General features: G+C 42.8%; 2 protein-coding genes across 2 annotated transcripts; both read left to right on the top strand.

Annotated features, from left to right (window-relative positions):
* Positions 1-1,165: 1,165 nt before the first annotated feature.
* Positions 1,166-3,345, top strand: snrpe (small nuclear ribonucleoprotein polypeptide E). Its single transcript, XM_076140853.1, has 5 exons — positions 1,166-1,353; positions 2,019-2,045; positions 2,158-2,220; positions 2,723-2,801; positions 3,119-3,345. The coding sequence occupies exons 1-5, from the start codon at positions 1,300-1,302 to the stop codon at positions 3,172-3,174; spliced, it is 279 nt and encodes a 92-aa protein (XP_075996968.1). The 5' UTR covers positions 1,166-1,299; the 3' UTR covers positions 3,175-3,345.
* A 472-nt stretch (positions 3,346-3,817) lies between these two features.
* On the top strand, positions 3,818-14,322 carry cdc42 (cell division cycle 42). The gene is made up of 6 exons (XM_076140946.1): positions 3,818-3,898; positions 7,759-7,899; positions 8,647-8,719; positions 8,893-9,002; positions 9,093-9,290; positions 12,422-14,322. Exons 2-6 carry the CDS (start codon positions 7,795-7,797, stop codon positions 12,509-12,511), a joined length of 576 nt encoding a protein of 191 aa, XP_075997061.1. The 5' UTR covers positions 3,818-3,898; positions 7,759-7,794; the 3' UTR covers positions 12,512-14,322.
* The last annotated feature ends 213 nt before the right edge of the window (positions 14,323-14,535 follow it).

Below are 14,535 nucleotides of genomic sequence, written 5' to 3'. Positions count from 1 at the left end.
GCAGGCGTGTGGCATTGAGAGTCAGTGGCCCATTCCTCCTCTCATAGCACAAAGACAAGCATGTGGCACTTGACAACGATGCCTGATGGGCGACGCATGCTGCCACAAGCGGGAGCAACCCTGCCATTTAAGATGTGACTGAGGGGTCCCTGCCCTGAAAGGTGACACCTCAGCCTGCGCCACCGAGGCTTCTTGCATCTTTGCGTTCCCACACTTGCGGACTCCTGTCTGTCCTCAGCTGATAATTTCCATCACACTTTCTCCTCTGAGGAGGGGCGGGGGACAAGCCTGTGTTATATGTTATTAATACTATTGTTAACCGCAGACTCAAGGCTGGCCTCCTTGACTCAGCTCATCATGTTACAGGTATATTGTACACAACAAAGAAATTGCCAATCCTAATACCATCTATAAATATCATAGGGAATACCTTGGCCAATTATGGTTCGATGCAAGCTGATTGTCATCATACCAGTGCGCTTATTGGCTTCCTTTTGAACCTACAAGCAGCAACTTTAGACTGCTGTGTTTTCTGAGGTTAAAAATTAAAGACAGTCTTTTTTTCTTAATTGTCTTAACCGCAGGAGAAGCTTAATGTAGTTATTAATTAAATCCCGGATGCGACATCAAGAGTGACTATGAAAATGCTCTGTCTGTGACGGGTCCTTAGGAGATTTTCTTCCTAACTTCAACTGGTTGAGCATTAGGTCCAGTGCTGAGAAAGGTTCTACATTTTCAAATAGGCCTACAGCGCCCTCTGTGGGCTTTTTTTAATAAACCGGCCTAGTTTCACTGAGGAAAAACAACTCTATGTAATCATTTTCTTAATCATACAAATAGGTTACATATCAGTAAAACAGTGAAAGTGAACATGTTAAAAAATGAAAGACCATGCCATCAACATGGGGGCAACATGAGAGAATGAGGTTTGCATTCTAAACTGCAGAAGCTGTATGTTCTGTTATGACTGTTGTGCGTGTTACTCTTTTATTAAAGTAAAAGCTGCAATTGGGTAATGAGTGATTTAAATAAAGAAATGTTGTTTTATTTCTCATACTCAAGCAAGCAGTTAAGTGTACCCACTGTTCAGATGCATTTCACTGAAAACATGCAGGACTGGCCTCCAACATGCAGGGGCGCTGTTTAACATTAGGACACGACTTCTTCAGCACTAAGCGCTCCATCCTGAAGGAAACCCGCCATTGAAACATTTAACAACGTGAGAGTTTCGTAGGAGCAGAGAAACAAAAACGTGCAATCTTTGATCATATATCTGCTGTCGTCTATTCTGTTGGAGAAATGGCGTACCGAGGACAAGGACAGAAGGTCCAGAAGGTTATGGTGCAACCCATCGTATCCTTTTTTCTCTAAAACGACACGCGGTTGGTGGAAGCTATGCTAACTAGGCTAGTTTGGCTCTACGGTCATTCATTTTCCGCGAGAAGCAGCAGCTGAAACATTTACTATGTAAGGTGGTTGGTTCTTATATCTTATAATCGGGCTTTACTTACGATTACAGTAGTTTGTGTAGATTTAGCTGCGGTAACATTAACAACGCGCCACCGGCTATTCTGGTATTGTGCCTGTGCACTGGCGCCTCTTACAGGGCTCAGAGTCTAAGTACCTTTGTATGTCTTGATGGTTTTGTTCTGCGCATTCAGGTTATCTAATTCATCTAGTAAGATTTCATTTAGACGCATTCCTATTTCACAAGATATACACACTTAACACCGCCGGGTTCACATTCTTCCTTCCGTTAAGTTGTATGGAAGGTAACTTATCTCTTGCCCGAAATCGTATGTTTGCAGTCCAATAGCAAATTCAATGTCTCAAAGGCTCATAATACAATTTACTATGTATTAACAGTTGTAGAAGAATGTTAAGTAGCTACTTTGTCAGTGAAATACACAATTATTGGGCTACTATTATCACTACCATCTTTCGTCCAGCCCTGCAATCTTACATTCACCTTTTAAGTACTCTAACCTTGTTTGAATTTCCTTGACTGTACATAACAGAACCTTATTTTCAGATATCTTCAAAATGTAAGTAATTGGCCGAATCTTATAATTTTTATAATTTATTTGTATTGTTTCGTTAATGTTATATTATATGTATGTCTATGTATTAAAGAAACCTTGTTCTTCTCATTTTTAGCGCTCACGGATCCAGGTTTGGTTGTATGAGCAGGTGAACATGCGGATAGAGGGCTGCATTATTGTAAGTTTTGCCTTAATGTCTTTATTCTACGCAATGACAAAAAAAATCAACACTGTGAAGATATATATCCAATTTTGTGCAGGTGTGTTTCTATTTCTTACACTTTGGGGTTATGTTTAGCTGGTTGTGTGTAAATCCTTTGAGGGAAAAGTTGTGATGCCTGGTTAAAAAACCTCCTGGGCATTTTTACTGAGGTAGTAGTGTGTGAAAATATTTGAGGGTAATCGCACAGAAGCATGTAGGGGAGAGGGAAAAAGACGATACAAACTCAATCTCAAAATTGCAACGTTCACAAAATATAAAGTGTGCCTGTAATTAAAAAAAATCTGACGTCAACAAATGCTACCTGTGGGTGTTTATGGGCACAAGGCCACCAGTTACACAGCAAATGTTCCAGAAATTTACCTCATCAATAATTCACCTTGTTTGGCTAATGTAACACTGTCATCTAATGGTATTGAACACTGAAAATTTAACACTTAGTTGCTTGTACCTTTCTTAGGGATTCGATGAGTACATGAACTTGGTTCTTGATGATGCTGAGGAAGTCCACATGAAGACTAAGAACAGAAAGCCTTTAGGTAAGAGCATTCAAGAGTATTTGAAGTTGTCACCAGGCATGTGGGTTCAGGCTGTCATTCATTAAATCTATGTTATACTTTAATTTAGATTCAGTCAAAATGCTGTTTGTGTTGTTCAAATACTCGCTGCTTTGAGCTAGAAAAGTAGATTTGGCTGTCGTATGTTAAGTGACCTGTATACATGTTGTTGTAGCTATTTTGATGTGATTAAATGTCTGAAACTGATAGTTTGAATCTTTTTTCCATCCATCATTCATCTGTCTTTAACCCACTTTTACTGTTCTCTCACTCTTTGTGCATCTGTCCACATCTCCCAGGGAGGATCATGTTGAAAGGAGACAACATTACCTTGCTGCAGAGTGTGACCAGTTAAGACGATGCCAGATCTCTGCAGTCGTCAACTTTTCTAGAAAAAAAATCCTTTTTTGTTTCTTTTTTTCCAAAGTGTTGAGGATATGTCTGTTTATGTAACATGGATATTGTAATTGTTCCTTTTTACCAAATTATTCTTTCTATGGAATAAAAGTTTTGTTTCTTCTTACAATTGTATTTCATTCAGCGTCTCTGTTCACAAATTATGTTGCGTAAATGATTATTTTGTTCATTTGGCATTACTGCCATCTCGTTGCAGGCGCGTGTATTGCAGTGCTATAATGTAGGTCAAACCGATGGCTTAAATATATATGGAATACAAATGTAACAGGACAAAGTATAATCACTTTTAAGAATTGGTGCTTCTGATTGTTTTACCTACAGTAAATTATTTCCCCGCCATGGTCTGGGGTTGCAAAATTATAGACAAGTGCAAAGAGATAAAACATTAACACCCCTAGTTACTGTTTGTAAAGAATCAGACTTTAAAATGGAAATCGGAATCTAGATGACTATTCAGTTAAACGACGGTGTCTTTCAAGGCTGTGTGACTGTAATGTAGTGAAAGATGAAAAGTACGTAACGTTATCAGGCCACTCGTGAATTTGACTTTACGTAGAAGTTGATCACTGAGCGCAGCGTAACGTGCCCCTGTTCTGTTCAGTGGGAAGCCCCTAGCGCGGAGCTGCCAACGCCCGGCGCAGAGACACAAATAGGACTATACGGTACGGAACTACGTCTTTTTGTCACATTTTATTGAATTAACCTTCATTGTCTTGTCACTTTGGGTGTTGTACGTGTCTTATATGTACCTCGCATCTCGGGTACATGGGTTGAAATTGTCAGTTGCGGCATTATTCCGTAACATCACCCGCTTAGGTCCGCTCAGATACCCAGCAAGTAAGCTAGCAGGGGAGGGCGCTAGCTAGCTAAAAGAGGAGACGGGCTATCCGTTCTTGTATTCCGGCTGTTAAATAAATAAACCCTCCGGTGTTGCGGGGTTAACAGTTTTCACCTTCGGTCTGTTAGTTGACGACAATGCTGTAATACTCATCTGACACGACTTCGCGTTTAAAATAAGCAGATATTACCAATTTTTTGCGGGTTAGCGGTTAGCTAGTTAAAATACCATAGAAAAGTAACGTAAAGGGCCGCCATCTTTATCTAATCATTGCCGGGGTCATGATTTAGTTGTACAGATTAATTGTTTGGCGCTAAAGTCAAGGTTCGTCAGTGCTGACATGTATTAAGTCCGTCGCTAGACAGTCGCCAGCTTATTGGGTCAGAACAAGGCCTCATGTGGCCGAATTTCAGCTGCTTAGGCTACTTAACCCGATTTAATCGTTTTTGTTGTAATGGTTCTGGCTATAAACACAATGACTATTACGTGAATGCACCACCGTTTGTTTGATCAAAGTAACTAAACGTAATTTTTTATATTGTTATTGTGTGTACAGTGTGTATCGTTGTGAGCACGGTGGGTCGCGTTTGTGATTTATCTCCAGGCTCTTGTGTGTCAGCTTGAAGCGGCCAGATGTCCCCGTATTTTCTCGGTCAAGCTTCAACTTAATGCAGCACTTTGCTTTAGATCAGCTTTAAAGGAAGCTGTCAGGAGAGCCGAGCCAGGAAACGTTAAGTTGCTCAATCCGGTTTAGTGCCAGTCATTGGCCTTCAGCGTCGTTGCGATTGTGACTGGACCGTGTGTGTCATTGGTGTATCGATTCTGTCATTGGCCCTATGGTTTACTACCGAAACTCATTATCCATTCATAGAATTCCAAACATTCAACTTAATACATGTGTGTCTGTCTAATGTGTTGACTTCAAATCGGATATGTGATGCTTAGGGCTCTTACCCAATCAAACTGGATCTCAGCTACAGTACAGTCTTAAAGTTGTTGACCTGTATTTGCAGTGCTTGCTGCCCTACAAACAGATGAATGGATTACGTTTGGCTGCTTTATTGCAAGTGCAGCTGCCCCCTGTTTTCCATGAGTATAAGATGAATGAAGTTTGTAGCTGCTGCTAAATGTACAGTATTGCCTCCATTTGAGAATTCATGTGTTCACAGTTTTACTTAGTCACAGTGTACCACTTTGAATTATTGGCATTACAGGATAGTACCTCTTATCCACTATTAAAGTGGACATTGTTATCATAATTGGTGCAGGAAAGTAACCCTTTCTTCCCTTGGCCTAAGTGGTGGATGGTTTGTTTCAGACAGTGGTCAGTTTGTTGTGGTCAGTTTGTAGTGCAACAATTACCAATGCTGTCAGTTTGTGGCTGCAACAGTGGTTTTCTTTAATATTTAATCCATTGATTGTAGCCTTTTAAATGTAGAGGCCTCTTTATATTGTTTACGTGTGATATATCACTGTATCCACCAGTGATCTTTTTTGACATTTTTATTTGGATGTTGTGTCTTTGCTTTGTGGTGCTGTTCAGTCTCAAGTTCGAAGATTCACGTTGTCAGAGAAACATGCTGTAAATCAAGGTTGCTATATAATGCTGCTATATAATCTGTACCTCCAGGCTACATCCATGGCCATTTGAGGGTTTACCACCATAATCTGTGCACTATTCCTTGTAGCATTGGTTGCAGAATCACTCTTACAGTGTCAGTAATGACACGTTAAGAGAACTGTTATTGAGGTTTAATAGTTATGTGTACTATGAGTTTTCACCAAACTATTCACATAGTTCAGTCTTTTTTCTCCGTCCAACTTTTCAGAATGTGCTTGGAAACGAGCCTTCTGTAATTTCATCCTTCCTTTGCTTTGGTTTAGATGTGGAGGCTCCCCCACAACAGAACAAATCAGCCCACAGCTAGAAAAGGAAATTACATTGAAACACGATCACACCACTCCACCCTCCATAGCTTATAGCATAATGTGAAATGAACATCGGGGGGCATTCTCAAAATGTGAAGTCATCATGACACAGGAAATGCAGATTAAAATCACTATTGTGACAACATTGTGTCATAATCCACCAGTCCAAATATTTTGACACTTCAAAACATCTTACGCAACTGAGTTTTTCTTATTCATATTACATTAAAACATTTTCCCCTTTCATTCACTGTGAATCATTAGTATCATGCAACTGTTTCAAATGCATTTAAACTGAACTTTAAAGCAAACAGTTGTACAAGTAAAAGAGTAACACACCCTCTAATTTTCTCCTCCCAACTTTCCCAGGAAGGTGGTGAGACTAACCACATTAGCCCAGTACAGTATGATACTCTCAAGCTGATAAAATGTTCAACAAAATTGCAGCCTGTAATAGTCAGTCAGCATCCCACGGCTGCATGTGGGCTGCAATTTGCAATAATAAATCAAATAAGAAAATAAATGTCTGTCTATGCAACTCCCTAACCAACTGGAGCGTCTGGTTAAAGTGGAGGAAGCTCAGTACGTCTCGCTTGATTGGCGCCGATCTCTTGTCTCAGCAGAAGAAGCAGCTTGTGTTGAAGTACGAGCTGCTTGATGGATTAGAATGAAGAACACGCTTTCATTGGCTCGGGAAAAATTAGAAGGATTTTGCTGCCGATCTAGAAAGCCTTGAAAATGATAAATTCCTGAGTGGAGTTTGGTCTCAGCAGGTGCTGTGACGACCCTGTCTTCAGATTGTGTAGCTTTACCACTAAGATGTTGTGTGTTGTCGTAGATCTCACTGTGGCCCATCAGAACCTGCTGGCATTTTGTTTGTTGCACATGTCTGCTCTGTGGTTTTGTCCTTTTTATAAGCGTTCTCTCTTTGCTACTTCTCTCTTCTGCTTCTCTCAAAGACGCCCCAGCCCCCCTCATCCCCACCCCAGTGGCGCAGAGCTCTGCAGTGGCTTAGTGCTGACATATTACAACCAATGGAGGAAAAATGGAGCCTGGTCCATAGACTCAGATCACTTATTGTGTGGACGCTCTGAGAATCTTAACCTACCTAGAGTTCAGTGGTGCATATTACACCAGCAGCAGGGCGATGCTGGCCAACCGTCCTTTATTCATTCACTGGGAGCCAGTTTAGCCCGTGAACATATAAATCTGTTATTCCTCCCTTTTAATCAACCATTTTACGTTGTCCTGCTTTAAAATGGACCAGTAAACAATGCTGCAGTAAGCGTGTCCTTTATATACGACATTGTGCTATGCTGCAGCCAAACGTGGCTGCAGGCTATCGCCATGTGTGTAACATCACAGTCCATAACATGTGCAGCATGTTGTTTTATGGGCAGTGCACAGTGCACCAAATGGTACTGTGTGCTGGGAAAGGAAGGCATCTCTCTTAAAGGAGAAACACACTGACATTGAAGCATCATCTCTCAGAAATTGGAGCTTTCCTGATGATTGGTCTTCTACCGCTGAGCTAAACATCATTGCCTTTGAATTGTGTTGATCTGTTGTTTTCCTGTCTCATTTGCTTTCCATGGTTAGAGCAACAAAAAGCACAAAATGTACAACACCTTTGTGCGACCGACATAAATACAGTATCGGTTGATTTGGTTCATAAAAGAACCTCATGCGTATATCTGGGCACCGACGTTGTTTTTGACTAATGGAAGTTGTTTCTGTGTTGCCTTTTTCTTCCAGATTGTGAATGAGTAGTGAGGACCATAAATAACAGCTATGCAGACCATCAAGTGTGTCGTGGTTGGGGATGGTGCTGTGGGTAAAACCTGCCTTCTCATTTCTTACACCACCAACAAGTTTCCCTCTGAATATGTGCCCACGGTAAGTTTACCAACAACACTTTCTCTTGTTCTTCTTGACATGCACCAGCCACTCGCCCCTTTTAGTAATGTTGGTACTCAAAATGACTAACAAAGCAGCTTGACCTATAGTAGTGCCTCTTTGGGAGGCAGTGGCTCAGTGGGTAGTGCTTCCGCTTGGGAACCGGAGGGTCGCCGGTTCGAGCCCCTGCCGAGGTCCCACTGAGCAAGGCACCGAACCCTCAATTGCTCCCCCCTCTGCGAAGGGTGGTAATGTAATGTAAGTCGCTTTGGATAAAAGCGTCTGCCAAATGATCGTAATGTAATGTAGATCTGTAAGTCTTGCAAAGCAATAGATATTGTGTAACTTAACTGGTGAAGTTATTGTCACACATCCCCATTGTGTACAATCTGTACTCTGTGCTTGGTGGGTGGAACCCGTGTGGCACTAAAAGAAAGAAAACATTCAGTCACTGTGTCCCGTGACTCTTGAAATCAAACTACAGCATTTCAGTGAACACTTTCACATCACTGTAAACATTGCAGATCATTATTCATTGTTTCTCACACAGCAGCAATTCAAGTTGAGGGGAAATCTTCCCTATCTTTTAGATTTAGCCTCCAGTGCCTCTTTCTCCCAAAGACCAAAAGAGTTTCATAGACATGTGTTCATACTTATATAATGTTCAAGTTTGTCTCTCACCTTTTCATGATTATCTGTGTATTGAGTAAATGTGTGGATAACCATTGGTGTGTATCTGTGCTCCAGGTATTTGATAACTATGCTGTAACTGTAATGATCGGAGGTGAGCCCTACACTCTGGGCTTATTTGATACAGCAGGTACGTCTGTCCTCTTACAAATTAAATTATTAACGTGGAAAGTTGTGGTCAAAGTTAATTGTCAACTGATATTGCAAGCCATTGTTGCTACACTGCACATAATATCAATGTGAGCTAATATGTGATGACAGCCGTGTCCCTAAATGTAAAATGATTGCGTGTGGCTTCTTCAGGTCAGGAGGACTACGACAGGTTACGACCTCTGAGTTATCCCCAGACAGACGTCTTCCTCGTCTGTTTCTCGGTCGTGTCCCCTTCCTCCTTTGAAAACGTCAAAGAAAAGGTACGTATCTAGTGAAATAGTGTGTCTGTTGGGTAGTCTACATCTTCAGGTGAAGCACTAACACCGTCTCATTTGCGTACCTAAATCCAGTGGGTTCCAGAGATCACCCACCACTGTCCAAAGACGCCCTTCTTGCTGGTTGGGACTCAGATTGATCTGCGTGATGACCCCTCCACTATAGAGAAGCTGGCCAAGAACAAGCAGAAGCCCATCAATGTGGAGACAGCTGAGAAACTGGCAAGGGACCTCAGGGCTGTGAAATATGTGGAATGCTCAGCCCTCACGCAGGTAAGACCCAAAGATCTATGCAGAGACACATCAACATAAACACATACACACACACGTGTTACAAACGTCTGAGGCAAGAAGTAAGAAAGTGGAGGAAAGAGGAACTTGTCCATAGGTCCTCAAGCTGTGCACGGTTTTGTTGTGTTTTCTTCTGCATGCCGGCCATTTTGGTTTTAATGTCCCTTCAAACTCAAGCATCAAGGTGTTTATAGTGAGAGTGCTGATTGATGAGGGACTAGCCTTTGGTACAAGAGATCAATACACACACTACAGCCCTTAAATGTTATGTTTACTTGTTGTATGTGGCGTTTTCCCTGTGTGTGGAACAGCAGCTCTGTCAGTGTGATGCACAAAGAGTCTGTGCATCCGTGTGAATTTGTTCCCTCATTGTTCTGGCTTTGGCCCCAGTTTGGTTCCCTCCTCTCCTTTTGTCTTCTCTTTTGAAAACACACCACCTCTACTACTGTCAACACAGAGGAAATTGGTGCTGTTGTTTTGTGCAACAATGATTGTAGGAAAGAAGGATGCAGAGAGTTGGAAGGAAACAGTTTCTGAAGTATTTGGATCTTTTGCACCTTTGTAAATCTTTGTACTGCTATACAACTATCCAAAGTGTGTGTTCACTGGGTTTATAGTGTGTTTTTGAGTGTAGAATGTCTCTGAGTTAAGCTATACACTGTATAACACGTAACAGAGATCAGTGGAGAGATTCTCTGGGATGGTCAGCTCAGCTGTTAAAAACAAGAACCCAGTGAGAGTTGACATCATTCAGCTGAGTTATGTAATTTCCCCCCTGAGCCTCCTAGGACAACATGATCCTCCAAATACTCATCAGCAAAAGCAGCTATTCGGATGTTGATTCGTCATTGATAACGTTGTTGAAGCACAAAAAGTGTCCAGTGGAAGCCAGAGGAGGGATTTAATTCCGAGTACACTGTTTTTGAATCTGGTGTTGTTCAGAGTCTTGCGTACTTGAAAAACATTCCCACAAATCTCTTTGTTGAATTTCTATCAGATTTTCTATTGAAGGTTTAGAGATAAATACTCAGTTGGGGCTGTGACTTTGCAGAGAATTTGGTTTCAGATGAGTTTGTGCACCGAGTCCTCGCTCATGGAGCAGAGAACAATAGTGTTGATGGAGCTGAGTTGTTTCTCCCTCCCCCCGCTTCTTCCTTCCTTTACCTCTCCTCTGCCCGTCAAAGCTGTTGCATAGCTGCTGACGTCATTTCTCGTTTCCTCTCGGCGCTCCCGTCCCACGCAGCCCGCCCCTGTTCAGCTGCTGAAGCACAGGGTCTCTTTCCTGTCACTGTTCTTCATCCCACACCGCGCTTTCCCTTTGCGCAGCCCTCCTCTCTTTCTCTTTTTGACAGCTGTACCTTTCCTCCATTTTCTGCGATGTTGCTCTCCTTCTCCATCTTTCTCTCTCTGTGTTTTGTCCTAACTGTGCTGTTGTTCTCTCCCCCCCTCCCCGACACCGTAGCGAGGGCTGAAGAATGTATTTGATGAAGCTATCCTAGCTGCACTCGACCCACCCGAGACGCAGAGAAAGAGGAAATGCTGCGTGTTTTAACGTCTCCGTCACCGCCGCTTTCATCTCTTCCTTCCGTGTTCTCGTCCTTTTGTATTCTTTCACTCCATTTCTCAACCCCCCAACATGTGCTGCTTACAAAACCTAGCAGAGTCCCGACTGCAGCTTTCTAAATAAGCAATGTGTCGGTCTACTCTGACTTATTCAGTCAACTCCATGTTTGTTTGATTGCCCTTAATCTGTAACGACTCAGTTTTGTTGGTTTCCTAGCACACACACAATGCCTCACGTCTGAAATGTGTTGCATCAGTGTCATTCTTCATAGCAAATCTTCACCGCTGTCCCTACGTTTCCCTCTTTTTGCCCTGCGTGCTTCCACCTGGTCTCTGGCCAACAGGGAGCAGTAAGCCACAGGATGCGGGACGTTGTCAGGGATGTTGCCATTGTTTGCTTTCGTGGGTCTTTCCCCTCCATGGCACTCGTTTCTGGTGGGGGGGGGGGGCGCCCGGACCAATACTGAGATTGATCTCGACTTAAAACAGAGCTTCCAATTTAAATGTTTGCTCTGTACTGCTGCTGGTGAATAATACAGGCCCTGGGCTCTAAGTCTAGGTGACATCCAGGGCCAATAAGTACTGAAGTCATATAAAGTATATAGAGACAGAGCGGCCATTTTGAGTTATGGCACCTACACTCTGTCTGTTTGGGCTCGACCCAGGAAACAAGATGTTAGATTCTGATGCTGCAGGGCTGTGTTTGTTTGTTTTGTTGAATACTTTCTGATTTGCTTGGTCCAACTCCATATATGACACTACTGTGCAATTTACTGCAGTGCATATCCTGCTTGCATGGAAGTCTAGACAATTATACAAATGTTATGTATGAACTTAATTAATAAAGGAAAAATGAATGTGCGCTCCATGTTCTGTCTCTCTTCCTTTTCCAGGTTTTGTCTCAGAGAATCATTCAGTCATCTTAGTTGACTGACTTAAAAATAGAAAGAGTTCTGGATCCCTGCGTAGTACAACACTGACAGAATGGTGACAGAAGTAAAGTCATAAAAGAGTATCGGTCTATTCTACAGCGTAAATGTCAATTTATACTGGAAGGAGAAAAATCTGGCAGTGAGGAATGAAAAATGTTCTTTTAGTGGGATGAGAGTTTGAGACTTGGGGGCGTTGGCTCGTGCTACAATGTGATTGTCATTGCAGCTGATCATGTGATGTGTGTTTTCCCAACTGATCAGTGTGAGCGGATCACCAGAACACAAGCCACTATTGATGCTGCGCCTGTGTGTGTCCACAATGGACGGCTTTGCTGTTTTGGTTCGACCTTATGAACCCTGGACCCGTCCGCTCTTGTTCCTCCACTTTCTTGTTTGACTTGACACAAACTGAAATTAGGATTCCTTTTGACATTTCGTCCCTAATCAGACTTACACTGTACACACACACACACACACACACACTATAAATGATGTCCGATGCTGTCTTTCTTTGCCGTGAGCTATTCAGTTGCCCCTTAACTTTGTTTTTTCCTTTAGCATGAGTGTTTTTGTTGCCCCATCATTGAGCCCTGTGTGTTTGTGTGTTTGTGTCCACAGAAAGGCCTAAAGAATGTGTTTGATGAGGCGATATTGGCTGCACTGGAGCCCCCAGAGCCCAAGAAGAAACGCAAATGTGTGCTGCTATGAGAGGCCCCCACCTTTTATAAAACACACACACACGTTGCACACACACAGACACAGACATATGCACGCGCACGCACACACACACACACACATCTTAAATACATCCACCACGCCCACCCCACCCTGCCCTCCCCCTTCCCCTCTCCCCTGCTCTGCGAAGACTGGTTGACAGCTTTTTCACAGCTGAAGACTAAGAGAGAAAACACAAACAGCTTACCAAGTTTCACATAATTCTCTGCAATAACAAAAAAAACAAACTTATCATCCCCCAGTCTCAGTTTGGGATGGAGGAAGAATCTAACCTGGCCGACAGGTTGCTGTGGGATGTGTGCGGTGCAGCGCCCCCACCAGCTGGGGGCCGACACCCACAGGCCGGTGTACATGTAGTAATTCAGTCCGTGGAGCTCGCCATAGATCAATTTAAATCCAGTCAGTGTTGTGGTCTAATGAATTTAGAGACGCCAGCCATTTAGTCGTCCTCAGCCAATGTCAAAGTTTTCACGAAGACGAGTCCTGCCCCGGCCCCGGCCCATCCCAGCTGCCTGACCGGCGGCTGCACGTGCTGCTGCCGGTCCCGCCTCTCGCTCGTTCCCGCGTCCCTATGTTCTCTTCCAGCACTACCAGGAGAAATGCTAACAGTGTAGTGTTCTTTTACTTTTTGTTTTTTGCCAACACCTCTTTCCTCCCCTTAACACACGACAAGTCTTGAGATATTTATTCCACGTTCCAGATCGGACTGTAGGTCTGAACCGACACACGGTCATCCAGAGCAGTAAGGCTGAAGCTCCACACAAACCTTTCACAGAGGAAATGGAACTGGTGAATCGTGCCATCTGGTGTCCAGTCCTCATAGATGCGGTGCAGAGTAGCAGTCCGTTTGTAGTGTGGTATTCACTTGAAGAGCGAAAGGCACCCGGTAGCAAAGGGTCTGCTAGTCGACCACGGGATTTGGCCTTTTAGATGCAGGGAACTTAAACAGTGTTAGCAGAACAAAGCGGCTCGTTCTTTCATGCGTTATCGGGGACCAAGGGAGTGTAAAGCAGAGTAGAGTGAAAACGTTGCCATCAGCGAACAGTTGGAAGGGGCACAGCGGAGAACACTTGTGTGACGCAAACGTTTGCCGGCGTGCGGCGGCGGCAGCGGCGGCGGCGGCGGCGGCAGCCACTTCTGCAGTTCCATATTTGGAAGACTTCGACTATGAACACGAATTTCCACCAGAATTCTGTGGCAGGTCAGAATTTGGTGCCTCTCCTCAGTGTGTTCATCCAGGCTGTCCCGTCTCCTGGCCCCTTCTAACTGTAAGGTGCTGCATGTAGCTGAGCCTTGGTCTCTGTGCTTGAACCACAGGTTTAACAGGTGGGATCACCATGGAAACTGGCACACAATGTTGATGTAGGCTCCAGATATTTTTACCAAATTTTTTCTTTTCTTTTTTTTTTCAGTTTGTGCTGTTTTTTTTAATTTTATATATATAAATATATATAAATATATAAAAAGGTTACTTTCACTCCTTTTACATTTAGTGGTCAGAACTCATCTGAACTCTTCCCTGCCAGTTACAACAAGAAAACCTCTGATTGGTCAAATAAAAACCTCCAAAGGCATAGAGACTGTTTTGGTAAAGATTATTTGTGATTGATTGATTCTTGTTTTTCTTTACTGGTGGCTTAGAGTTGGGTTGATGTCAAGCCCAAGTCAGTATAATTACTATAACCTGTTGTTTTGGTGCACAACCAAATGCTTTGTCTGACGTCTTTGTTCTTTGTATATGCATTCTTTTCAAAAACATTAAACTTATACCTTAATTGCCTTTACTAATTTCTCCTCGCCATCTTTATTTGGTTAATGTTGATTGGTGTGCAAAAGATTGACCTGATTTCCTAAAATTAATTTGTCTTGCCGACTATTATACCTGGTACATTCTGTATGTAAAACCCTCTTCATTCTCTAATAAATAAGAAGCATCTTTCTACCTGAAGTTTGAAGAGTATGAATGCTACATCCTGACTGCATGTCATGTTTCCTCT

Source organism: Genypterus blacodes, unplaced genomic scaffold (genome assembly GCF_046128005.1).
Source record: "Genypterus blacodes isolate CSIRO-AG114 ecotype Tasmania unplaced genomic scaffold, CSIRO-AGI_Gbla_v1 ptg000017l_1, whole genome shotgun sequence".
Taxonomy (NCBI): Eukaryota; Metazoa; Chordata; class Actinopteri; order Ophidiiformes; family Ophidiidae; genus Genypterus; species Genypterus blacodes.
Note: the sequence above shows the minus strand (reverse complement) of the source record. Positions and strands in the feature narration are given on the sequence as shown.

Coding starts and splice junctions, on each gene's coding strand:
- snrpe (XM_076140853.1), top strand. CDS start 1,300: ATGGCGTACCGAGGACAAGGACAGAAGGTCCAGAAGGTTATGGTGCAA. Junction 1,354..2,018: donor AGGTTATGGTGCAACCCATC/GTATCCTTTTTT, acceptor TGTACATAACAG/AACCTTATTTTCAGATATCT. Junction 2,221..2,722: donor GGATAGAGGGCTGCATTATT/GTAAGTTTTGCC, acceptor TACCTTTCTTAG/GGATTCGATGAGTACATGAA.
- cdc42 (XM_076140946.1), top strand. CDS start 7,795: ATGCAGACCATCAAGTGTGTCGTGGTTGGGGATGGTGCTGTGGGTAAA. Junction 8,720..8,892: donor GGGCTTATTTGATACAGCAG/GTACGTCTGTCC, acceptor TGGCTTCTTCAG/GTCAGGAGGACTACGACAGG. Junction 9,003..9,092: donor TTGAAAACGTCAAAGAAAAG/GTACGTATCTAG, acceptor ACCTAAATCCAG/TGGGTTCCAGAGATCACCCA.